The sequence below is a fragment of the Cervus elaphus genome, chromosome 12 (assembly GCF_910594005.1).
Source record: "Cervus elaphus chromosome 12, mCerEla1.1, whole genome shotgun sequence".
Classification (NCBI taxonomy): Eukaryota; Metazoa; Chordata; class Mammalia; order Artiodactyla; family Cervidae; genus Cervus; species Cervus elaphus.
This window is the reverse complement of record NC_057826.1, coordinates 3,082,052-3,094,884: the sequence shown is the minus strand read 5'-3', so window position 1 is coordinate 3,094,884 and position 12,833 is coordinate 3,082,052. Positions and strand designations below refer to the sequence as shown.

The window sequence follows — 12,833 nt, the reverse complement described above, 5'->3', positions numbered from 1 at the left end:
TCCATCCTAAAGGAAATCAGTCCTGAATATTCACTGGAAGGACTGATGCTGAAGCTAGAGCTCCAATACTCTGGCCACCTGATGCGAAGAGCCTACTCATTAAAAAAGACCCCTGATGCTGGGAAAGATTGAAGGCAGGAAAAGAAGACAGATTGAAGACAGATTCAAAGACAGAGGACGAGATGGTTGGATGGCATCACCAACTCAATGCACATGAGTTTGAGTAAGCCCCAGGAGATGGTGAAGGACAAGGAAGAATGGTGTGCTGCAGTCCATGGGGGTCACAAAGAGTGGGACACGACTGAGCATCTGAACGACAAACAACTTTCTGACTTTATGAAGTTTATAAGTTTATGTAATAAAGCAATCCAAAATTAATAGAGTATTACTAGTAGGGTTATCACATCCTTGGTCATCAAATGATGCTTAGAGAACTTTTTGAACAATACAATCAGTTAAATAGATGTCAAGAAATATTTTCCCATCTCTTGAATCTAATAGGGATCATCAGTCAAGTCACAGGCAAGCAGCTTTCTTAGTTAACCTTTTTGGCTTTCCAAGCCCTCAGCATGAACACTGCCACTCCACCACCAGTCCCCAGCAATCACTCACCCAACATGTTCCTTTCAATCACTAACTATCAAAGACAACCACTTGCGGGGAAACAGAATACAGTTACAAATGTTTTTGCTATAAAACATGCTTTCAACACACAGGAATCCTTCACTTCTAATCGAGATCTGTAAGCACTTTGCATTATGAAGTCCTTTCCTGCTGTGATATACTCTCTTCAAGACTGTAAATTACTTAAAATACTACTAGGAAGTTCTACAGTATGAAATATTCATATTCCAGATTCATGTATTTTAATTGTTTATATTTTTAGCAGAGTTTTAAGATGCTAAATAAAAAATTCTCAATTTTAAAAAGAGGGGAGTGGGGAATTAGGGTTTCCTACCTGTAGCAACATTGTGAAGAATTCCAACGGATGCGGTGTGATAAATTATATCATCACCATCATTTAAATAATGAACATTATTCCTGCAGTCTCGGCCTCGATAGCCAAAAACAAGCTCCAACACAAGGTCCTAAAACAATGATAAAACCATTATACATTTGCTCATGTCTAAATGTTCACCATTATTTTGTTGTATATAGTACTGGTGATCTTCAGTCAAAATGGAGGATGCGTTTTTGATTTATAAATTTCAAACACAAAACTAAGCTAGATACACCTCTCTATCTAAGCTTTTTTGAGCAGCTGAAACACACATTCCATACTTTTCTACATAAATCTATAAAAATGAAAAGGGAAGCACACTGACTCCAAGAATTTTATTTCTTAAGATTTCGTGTGTTAAACACTGAGATACTTTGTGTCCAAAAGAAAAATATTTCAATTTGTGTTAACTGTTAGTCAAAAATATTTGATCTGCATATACAACTGAGAATAAATGAGGTCCAAGTGATATGCTTCCAAGGATCCAAACAGTGTATCAGCTTCATGCACTAAGCACGCTGTCTCCGATAACTCATGCTAAAGATAATCCTGCTACTTCAAGTGCCCATCTTCTTTGACCGGTGAGGCTAAGGGGGGCAGGAAGTGCAACAATCACCCTCCCACAGCTTCACACCTTGCTTTTGACCTCACCTAGCAGTCGGCTTGAGGACTTCCCTGTAGCTCAAATAGTAAAGAATCTGCCTGCAATGCAGGAGACCAGGGTTTGATCCCTGGGTTGGGAAGATCCTCTGGAGAAGGGAACCCACTCCAGTATTCTTGCCTGGAGAAGTCCATGGACAGAGGAGCCTGGGGGCTACAGTTCGTGGAGCTGCCAAGAGCTGAACGCGACTGAGTGACCAACACACATCCAGCCGTCTATCTGTTATTGTTGACACTGGGGTTATGAAATGCTGGGAGAACTTTTCTCTTTTGCTCAATTATTGTAGAAAGTTTCTTTGCTTGGAAGCAGGGCCATTATTAAACTCTACAGTGAATATATCTCATGGGGTAAAAGTTCCTAATTTAGTATAAATATTAAATCTTTAACTTATAAGTTCAAACCACTAAGTACAGGACACTCTAAGGTGACTATGCTTCTATAAGCCATAGATCATTCCACACATTTACATTTAGAAGTTCTCTGAGATATGGTTCAGTTCAGGATATTATTCATAGAAAACTAAAAGACTAATTAAAAAAAAAGGGGAACAGAGGATATCAATCCAAGCTCAGACTTGACAGTTAAGCAATCAATTTTTACAACCGAACAAAAAAGAATACTCAGTACATGTATTTTTATAAAGAATAATGGTAAGATTTGGGTGTTCTACAAAAAGGAAACAGAATAAACCCTGGATATCTTCTAAGGTACAAGTTAAGACCGGGGGGTGGATCCTCCTCACCTCTATGGGCCTCTTTTTCTTGCCGACGTTGTTGGTCTGGAGTTTCTCTGGTTGTGGTGGGGCCCTGCTCACTGGAGGCCTGAAACAGAAGCGGGAGAGAGAAGGGGAGGCATCACCTGGCGTCCCCACCCGGCTCCTCGCAGCTGCCCTCCGGAGAGAGCTGTCTCTGACACTCCTTCCCCAGAGTGAACCCAATCTGTGTTTCTCACTAGACTCCACCCTCTACATCTTGGTATCTTCTAATGCAGCAGGGTAGAAAGAAAATGTCAGAACTTCTATTCACCTTTTTATAAATTTCTTTGACATATGTATCATAAATGCAACTAATACAATAGCACAAGAATAGACTGGTGATAAAAATATCCAAATGTTAGTTTTACAAACTCAAAAGCTTCTCGATGGGGTGTGTTATCAACAACAGCCTAGATTACTGCTCTAACGTAGCTATCTCAGTATCTTGCACATGGTAAGTACTCAGTATATTCTTCTTGAATTTTGAAAATATTTCTATAAACTTCCCACACTGTTGGCGATGTAAGACACATCTGAGTTCAAACGTGTACTCATCACCGGGTCCTCTGTGTCCTTTATCTTCTCCTCTGAAGTTCCTAGTGTGGTTACGGCGACACTGTCAGTCAGGCAAACAAGACATTTTACGGCCACTCTGTAAAGGTTATTACTATTGCCTCCAACTCCTCTTCCCTCATTTTCACTATTTACTTCATATCTTTCAAACTTACACAGTAGCTCTCAATCTATTCCTCTCCCTCTGTTTCCACCACTAAGTTCAGAATCTATTTATAATGTGTCATTAGGTATATGGAGTTCCCATTTTCAGCTATTTAAATGTGGCAACTCTTCCCTAAAAAAAGCCTTCTGTTTGTTGCTTTTTTTAAACCCACATCATTTAGTTTAAACTCAGACAGTCATTATTCAAATGTTTACTAAGCTGAACAGTAAATCTAAATCAATCATATATCAACTCACCCTTCAAATTTAATATTAATTGGGTAACAACTAAATCAGAAAATGATACGTTAACTTTCTAATCAATAAAACTTTAACATTTCTAAATAAATTCATAAAATTAAAGGCATGACAATATATTTGCATTTTCAAAGTGATTTTCAAGGTACACACCTATAAAAAGTAAACAAAGTGTTATATCTTGAACATGTAATATAAACGTGTATTTTCATATGTATATGAAGCAGTATATAGAAGTATATAACCATGACTGGTAACATAAAAGTTTTGCACTTGCAACACTATATGAAGGACTTTTCAAATTATCACAAAAATATTTTATTCCAAACCTTTTTCATATACTTTTAAAATATTTATAAGTAATAAATATAATTAACTTTATATTATTTAGTATTTTAGTATATGTGCTGCCAAAGCGAGCACTATTATTTAATATTTTAAAATATTTCTGCTAAAATCATTTTAAAGAATGGGAGCATCCTTGCCTTCTCCTCCAAGTTGTTGACCTTTATTCAGTGTTATTGTCTGACAGCTTTAATAAGTGTATAATTTTTATCTATAAATCCTGTATAAGAATTAAGCATACTTTAATTTTTTAAAGATAATTTATATAGGATATATTATAGCTTAAAATTATATAACTTGGAAAATTATACAAGTCAAATGGATTAAGTTTAGTAAGGCAGTTACTTATATGTTATGAATCCAATTATTAAAGTGAAAAAGTAAAAGTCACTCAGTCTTGTCCGACTTTCGTGACTCCATGGACTGTAACCCACCAGGTATGAATCCAATTATCAAGATATAGTCATTTTAGGGATACTGATTTCAAAGGAGAAAAACATGGAAAGCTGTGAACAGAGGTGAAGAATACCAAGTAACACAGCTCATTAATGGTAAATATCAAAGATAATAAAAAGACAAAATCAGGCCTCATGGACTAGAGCAAAGAGAGAGGGTTACCTGGAGCCTCTTTCCAGCAGCAGATAAAAAAGGGAAAAGATTACAACACAAATCTGAATTTAAAATAGTAGTAAAATATTTCCTGTAATAAAATACTTTTACACATTTAACGCAGATAAACTATATGGTATATAGTAAAGGCCTATTGTTTTTGTTTATTGCAGTATATTTAAAAAGGCTTAAATTATTCCATTAATGGCAGGGAAATTAGAATAATAAAGATGAAATGGAAAAGAATTCAACATGTTCTATGTTGTATATAGCTTGCCATTCTTATTTTCCACAGTGCAAACTGAATTTCAAACAAAATATTTAAGCTTATTTAATGTTTATTAACTTAAAAGGCTGGTAGCACTGCACTGCTATTAAGGACTGTCTAAGAACCGAAGCTCCCCCCCCTCTGACTCCAGAGGGATTCCCAGTCAGCCAGTCTAACCAAGCATGCAGAGGGAGTCTTGAGACCATGTGGTATTTGGGACTGTTCCAGCAAAGGAGGTAACTTTAAAAAAATTCCCCCAAACAACATAATGACTGAACAGAAAGAACTGGAAGGGATCACAGATGTTAATCTCATCCCCCTTCCCAATGAAACCAGGAATTCTCTTACATGTCTAGAACACCCCTTCACAACCCTGATGACAAGTGGGCATTTACTAAACCCTGCGTGAACAACTGCTTGTAAGACGGCAATTTTATCTCCACTTAAGTTTTTTTTTGGAAACTAGTGATTCCAAAAATGATGAATTATTCTTTATCTGAAGTAGCCACCCAACTTTCCTTTATCCTGTGTTTCTTTCCAGTTCACTGTAAATTGTCAATGTCCCTTTAAAATGCAGAGCTCAGTCCTGAAGAAGCTACTCCAGGTCTGATGCTAGGTCTGAATGTTTTACTTCTGTTAAAATAGTGTAAGATTATGAGAGCCTTTTAAAGAAGTCACATCACACTCCAGACTCATATTTTTGCACACATCACCTCCTGCTTAAAACAGAGTGAATTCCTGCTATCTGCCAAATTAACTAAGGAGTACCTAATATTTGAAGTTCTGCACAATCTTTCTCAAATTTACTTGTTCATCTTATCTGTCAGCCTTTTCCTACTGGTGCCTTTTTAAACTTCCAAAACAGACGAGGCTTTTCCATATTGTCCTGTTTCAGAAATTGTCTGAAGACACTTTTATTTTACTAAAGGTAGCTATCAAAGGACCCCAAACAGTCCTTTCTTGCACATATCATTTTATTAAATATGTAGATATCATTATTGCCCTATGTTAATGTTTTGAAATTAATGAATATATTAAACAAGTATGACATGAACCTAACAGGCTTGCTATCAACTGGAAAAGTTTTCACTGATAAATACATGTGATTACTGTTTTTACAAGTCTTTGAAATTTAAGGAAAAACTAAAACTATAAGGCGTTTATGAAAAGTCATCTGTATAAACACTGATTATAAGGAAGACCCTTACAACAACACTCACATATTGTATCTTCAAATGCAACTCTTTTGTAGGATTTGTTCTCTTTCATTTTCTAATTCTTTCTCAGCAAAAAAGTGTTTTATAGGGAACACATAGTGTTTTATAAGTTCAGTGTTTTATAAGGAAGAAAATCAATACCTTAAAATACCATAAAGACCAAAGCAGAAGAATAAATTTTTGAATAAAATATTTTCTTAAATAAAATAACTTACCTTACTACTCCCTGCCTTCAAAAGAAGCAAGAGAAAAAAGTAAGGAGATAAACAGATATGAAAACTGATGATGAATAAAATATATCAGTTTAGTAGACAGAATAAAGGTAATGTCAACAAAATTCTAAGGAAATACAATAATGCCTACATTTTATGTCACGTTCTGATTTATTAAAAAAATTGGAAATTTGATTGACAAGTAACTACTTTAAATACGTTAAGACTTGTCATAAAAATACTTAAACAGAAAAACATAAAATTATTAATGTCATTTAGGAAAAAAGACTCCACAAAAAAATCAACTAAATAAAGTCAAATTGTCATCAGAAATATTTTCCTTTTAAGTAGATATTTGACAAACATTTGTTTTCTTTAAAAAATGTTTTGTATTTGATGATGATGTATTTTATTTAAAACTGAAGACAATTATGTATACAGACCATTTAACCTCTTCACAAAAGTTCAAAGTTGATGAAAAAAAAAACTTCAATTTTATCTCCTTTGACACTTGCATTTGATGAAAATGAAGACTCCTAACTATGAATCAGAATAATAACTTTTCTGCCTTGGCATTTTCAGAGGAATTTAGTAGAGCTGAATTATAAAATAATTTGAAAACAAAATGCAAAATATATAAAAAATAATTTTGAGAATGCAAGTTAACAGCAAAGATTACAGTTATGACAGTGTCAGCCATTCTTTGTGAGCAGTAAAATATTTCTGTCAGAACTTGGGTCACTTCCACAATGAAGGAGGAAATTTAAGTGTTTTACCATGAGGGATGGTCTACAGATTAAAATTAGGTCACATTTTCTGACATACTACATTTATCTGATAAATGATAATATTTTCTTTAAAAATCAATATAATAAATGAGAAAGATTAATGAGAATATCTAGAGTTACTTCTTCCCTATATTACATTTTTCATTACCTGTGAGATATATTTTAGGGAATATTAAGTACTATACTGAAAATATTCTAATTATGAACACCCACATTTGCATACTGATATGGCTCTAATGAATAAATATATAGGCAGTATTCATTACTCTGTGGATATTTAATTTCAGTACTAAAAGTAAAAGCTCTTAGGGAGTTCCTTGGAGTCCAGCAGTTAGGACTCAGCACTTTTACTGCGTGGTCCTGGGTTCAATTCCTGGTTGGGGAACAAAGGTCTCGCAAGTAGTGTTACGTCGCCTAAACTATAGTAAAATGAAGTTTTAAAAAGGAAGTGTGTCAGAATTAACCAGATATCTCCTTAGGTTACTTTGTATTTTATTCCAAGAAAAAGGGTGGTGAAGAATTACTACCTAAATTCTTTATATACATTACTTCATTTCATGAAATACTCCATAAATTGTGGATTATAATGTTTATTTTACCTCTGAGGAAACTGAGGTTCAGAGAGAATGAAAAGTTTCTCAAGGTCACACAATTGGCAAATAATAAAAATGAGTATTTTAACCCATTTGCATGCTAAGTTGCTTCAGTTGTGTCCAACTCTGTGCGACCCTGTGGACTGCAGCCCACCAGGCTCCTCTGTCCATGGGATTCTCCAGGCAAGAATATTGGAGTGGGCTGCCATGCCTTCCTCCAGGCAATCTTTCCGACCCAGGGGCTGAACCTGTGTCTACCTGCATTGGCAGGTGGGTTCTTTACCACTGGCACCACCTGGGATCTTATTCCAAAAACCATGCCCTTTGAACTGTCTTCAGTGTCAAGTCACCTCAACCTTGAATACTGTACAAGTACTTAGATCATGGTATGTTCAGCATTAAAAAAAACATACCTCTAGTGTAACACTCTGCCCCTTTTAATGCCTTTATGGCTTCCCTGGTGGTTCAGACGGCAAAGAATCCACCCGCAATGCAGAGACCAGGGTTCAATCCCTGGGTCGGGAAGATCCCTTGGAGAAGGAAATGGCAACCCACTGCAGTAATCTTGCCTGGAAAATCCCACGGACAGAGGATCCTGGTGGGCTACAGTCCATGGGGTCCACAGAGAGTCAGATACAACTTACACCACCAAACAGATCATCACTGTCTACCCCCTTTTTGTAAGTGACTGCTATCATCTAAGGAATACCACCATCAGCAAACGGGGCGCCTGGAAGAGGCACTGTGGAGACATCACGACCTCAACATTCTACCTAGAACTGCAGGGCTACTCAGTTCAACAGAATCTCCAGTTTCCCCTTCACCATCCATAACATGTATCTCACCCAACCTCATTCTTTTCCCTGAATATTAAATCCATAGATGCAGACTCACATCTCTCTGCCAATGGTGTCTTGTAACATTGTTTCTATCTAGCTGAGCTCCAAATGTCTTTAGCATTATCCTAGCTATATATTCACTTGAATCTTCAACTTAAATTCTGTTCAACTGTGAATGAATTCCCTTTCATTTTTAACTTTTTCCTCAAATACTTCTTAAAATTCTTCCTCATCAAAGGTCAGAGGTCACTGCTGTTCTTAATGCCCATTCTTTCTTTGTTCTTCATTGTAGTTTCTGGATAATTCTTCCTTTATCATTTCTTAAAACCTCTTCATTTCTGAAATCAATGTGATTTACTGATCCATATGCCTCTTCACTGTTTTCTATCTTCTCTAATGATTTTAAAAGCATTATGCTCACAATTTTTCTCTTGATCTGTCATTACACTAAGATACTTTATTAAATAAAGTTCTCTTTCCTTATAAGACTGCAGTGCACATAGCCTTATTTTGATTTGCTGATCTTGACAAAGACCAATAATTCCCAGAGACAAGCTATAGTTCAACTTGCCTTTTTGGAAAAACTTTAAAATAATGACTTTCTATCCTTGATCAAATGCACATGGATAAAAAGGCCTTTTCAAAACTTAAGCATCTCTCTGTTCATGTGCTTCCTAAAACATACTAGGTATTAGATTCAGTTTTTATTATTTCTTGAAACCCTATCACATATATTTATAAAAGTTAGAAAGTAAGATTCCTTTAATCATACAGACTTTATATATAGCATCATTCCCTAAGCTACTTGCAAGGACAGCATCATTACCAAAAAATATTTAAGGACAAACATGCTTTCTAAGAGAAGCTGGGGACTGTAAAATGCAAGAGTACCACAGCTACTTATTTTCTGCAAAAAATTCATTCAGTTAAACAATCAATTCAATTTCTAATACTGATATCTTTTTCTTCATCTAGTTTTAAACTTGATTGTTACCTCTCATCAGTTGAGGGTTCTTTTTGTTGCAAATGAGGCTTGATCCCAAACATTGGGCGAATATTTGTTGATAAGGCTCTGATGGTGTAACTGATTTCATTCTCCCTTGTGACATCACTGTCATAGCCTAACATTAAAATATAAGAATTATTTTCTATGTTATAGCTGAGGATCTCAATTATGATCTTAAAAATCGGATACAAGGACATTAAACAATATGAAATAAGTTAAATACATCGTGCTATAGTCAAATTATGAAATAACATACAGCCAGTAAAAATGATGTAGAAGAATATTTAGTGATAAAGAATACTGATTAAGTAATAATAGCAAGCTACAAATAAACCTCAATGTGATGCCATTTTTGTTAAAAATAAAGATAATGTGTATAAATACACATACCCCTGTGGGTAACATCCCAAATGTTAACAGAAGTTACCTCTGATTCAAATTATGGATTCTGTGTTCATTTTTTTATTGCAAAGTGTACTTTCTAACTTTTCTACAATGAGTGGGTATTACTGGTATAATAGGAATTATTTTTAAGTATGAGGTTCAATACTATAAATATACTTTAATAGTACTTCTTTAAAGTATATTATCATACATTGCTAAATGAAGAATAAGTCATCAGTATATGCCAGTCTGTTATAGAGTCACAAAAAAAATTCTGGTGTTAAACAGACCAAAAAGACTAAAACAATAACTATTCAAGCATTATTATTACTTATTAAACTTCTGCAGTTTAAATCAGTTGTGCTAAATTTTTCCTATGTTTCTGTTAAAATATCTTAAAATCACATACCCCCATCTTCTTCAGAATCTATATCAGATTCTTCGCTATCACAAGGTCTTTTTTCTCGATAGCCCTCCATTTCATTTGTCCAAACCATTAAAGACATATCTGCACCTCCTAAGGTAACCAACATGCTGTCATCATAAGTCCAGCGAACATTTGTGACATGTGTACTATGGGCCACGTACCTCTTAAACTTTCCAAATTTTCCCTAAAAATTAAAAAAAAATTCAAATTTCTGAGAAATTTTATTACTTGAAAAAGTTTTTATAATTTTGAACTTCTTTCTTAATCTTTGATTGGAAATTAATCATTGCAAAGGCACTTTGTTAAAAAAAAAAAAAAAGAGAAAATACTGAAACTCACTAAAATAAAAAGTAACAGTTCCCAAACTTAATGAGGATAGGATAATCTAGCAGTTTTGCACACTGCTAGTACTATGGGCATAACTCTTTCAGAAATCAACTTGGTATTCTACATTGAAAAGTATGAAAATGCTGACCTTTGTCTCACCATCCCTTTTTAAGAGATATATGCTAAGGAGGCCTTATCGACACAAAAAACATTTGCCATAGTATTGACTTAGAGCAGTGAAACGTTTTAAATACCGTAAATATTCAACATAGCAATAGTTAATTATGGTGGATATCTTTTAAAAACGATGGCTATGCAGACATATTATTGTAGGAAAGAAACACAAAAACTGGGAAAATCAGGATACTAATACCTATGTACATACAGCATGGCCATATTAACAAAAAGTAATTAGCAAATATTTCAGTATATACCCATGTAAATATCTTTCATTGTAATTCATTAGTGTGTTTGATTATAAGCAGATGTTACACACAGTAATGTGTTTTTCTTTTAAACATAAGGAAAAATTCAAGATACTGGTAACTTATAAATCTAGAACACTAGCATTACTGGATTACATAGGTAAATTTCAGATCAACATGTCCTAAGCAGGTTTTAGACGGATATCTTTTCAAGGGTGTTAAAATAAGAAATGTCTTAAATAAACAAAACATGTTCAGTCACTCAGTCATGTCTGCCTTTGCAACCCCATGGATTGTGGCGTGCTAGGCAAGAATACTGGAGTGGGTTGCCATTTCCTTCTCCAGGGAAACGAAACATAGTAATAGTTAAATCAATGGATTCTTCGGAAACGAGGAATCAATAAAATCAGCTGAAATCAAAGAGAAATCTGTCATGAAAACATCAGAAGAAGATAGTTTCCCTATAATTTTGTGGTTCTTGTTACAGTAAGGAGAAGAAGAAATCTGTGGACCAACATTCTAGAACATATTCTTAGGGCTTCTTTACCATCTAGAATACTGAGAGTGAAGTTTTTGACTAATAAATGTTTTATTGGAACACATTTTTATCAAGTAAAGTACTACAACTTCAGTGTATCTAAAACAAGGACTTGTCAAATATTTTCTTGGGTACCTTAGTTCTCTATGGGAATTTTTAAAACTTACGGTTTTGTTTCAATGCTGATTTAAAATATTCATATGAGCAGTTAATTAAGACCATCATGCACTGTATATCATGATTTCAGTGCCATATCACAAACTTATATTTATGTTCATGTTGGTGTTAGATTATAACATACATCTGAATTTGTGACAAGTAAATGCATATCTATACTTGATATCATGAATTTTATTTTTGTGCTAAGTGAAAGCCTAATGTTTCCCAGTAGTTTGAACAGAAGAAAGCAGTAAAAGAATTTAGTCATCACACAGCACACAGTAATGTGGGCATGTACATTCGAAAGAATCTCTACAGTTTGGTTTTAGAAAAACAGCATTATTCATCACATTAAACCACTGTTGTTTACTTTGATTTTATAGGTATTATAATTTACAGTATTTTATATTTAATCAGAACTTTTAAATGTTAAAGTTGTAAATATCAAGAGTTTGTAATTAGTGTTAATGATAATATATTTTATCAAAAGAATACTAAAATTATTTAATATTAGGACTAAAAGAATGATTCCTCTAAAAGGAATATTTATACTACTCAATACTGAGAAACTGTACAATATAATATATAACTTGAGACATGGGATCATAAATTATAATACTACTTCTGGATAAAAGCTATAAACATGATGTCAAGAACAGGAAATAAATTATAAACCTTTCATATTACAACTTTATGTATTCCATATGTGATATTCATATTACAACAATGAAATGCTATGAAAGGGCATTACCTTAACCATTTTTATAATTATGATCATTAGGAGAATTAAAGAAAAACACATACTTTAGCAGGATACCTAAATAACTTCACAAATCCCAAATCATCCCCAGTAGCTAGGACTGTTTTGTCACTGGTGAGGCAAGAGGCAGTTACGTCCATGACTTCTCCAATTACCGGCCAAATTCCCTCACAGCATAAACCAAGCACACTTGTCCATGATGCCCAACCAATTTTTTCTGCCTAAAAAATAAAAAAAGACTGCTCTAAGTTTATAATATCTCACTCTAAAACATTAACAACAAAACACTGAATATTTTTCTTTGTAACTAATTATAGATCTCACAAGTAAAAGTTTAATAAAAACAGTGAAACAAATTATTAGTTGATCTGGTTTTGTAGTTTGCCAAATCCACTAGTTCCTGCAGAAAAGTCTCAACATAACATCATTCAAGATTTATTTATCCACTGTGTTTTCTAGATACTGAACGTACAATGACAATATTAATAAATAGGACTTTTCCTGCTCTTAGAATATCAGAAATTGATTCTTTCGTTTCATGTCTAA

At 34.1% G+C, this 12,833-nt stretch overlaps 1 protein-coding gene across 5 annotated transcripts in view; it reads right to left on the bottom strand.

The window, feature by feature from the left end:
* EML5 (EMAP like 5) overlaps positions 1-12,833 on the bottom strand; it is a 151,215-nt gene that overhangs the window by 33,652 nt on the left and 104,730 nt on the right. For 4 of the 5 annotated variants that reach the window (XM_043918982.1, XM_043918984.1, XM_043918985.1 and 1 more), the window contains exons 25-31: positions 12,332-12,508; positions 10,061-10,262; positions 9,256-9,382; positions 6,045-6,059; positions 4,354-4,362; positions 2,404-2,482; positions 959-1,088 (exon numbers count right to left, since the gene is read on the bottom strand). In XM_043918982.1, coding sequence (XP_043774917.1) covers positions 959-1,088; positions 2,404-2,482; positions 4,354-4,362; positions 6,045-6,059; positions 9,256-9,382; positions 10,061-10,262; positions 12,332-12,508 — 739 coding nt within the window. The remainder of the gene's footprint in view (positions 1-958; positions 1,089-2,403; positions 2,483-4,353; positions 4,363-6,044; positions 6,060-9,255; positions 9,383-10,060; positions 10,263-12,331; positions 12,509-12,833) is intronic. The other variant, XM_043918983.1, reaches the window with a different exon arrangement.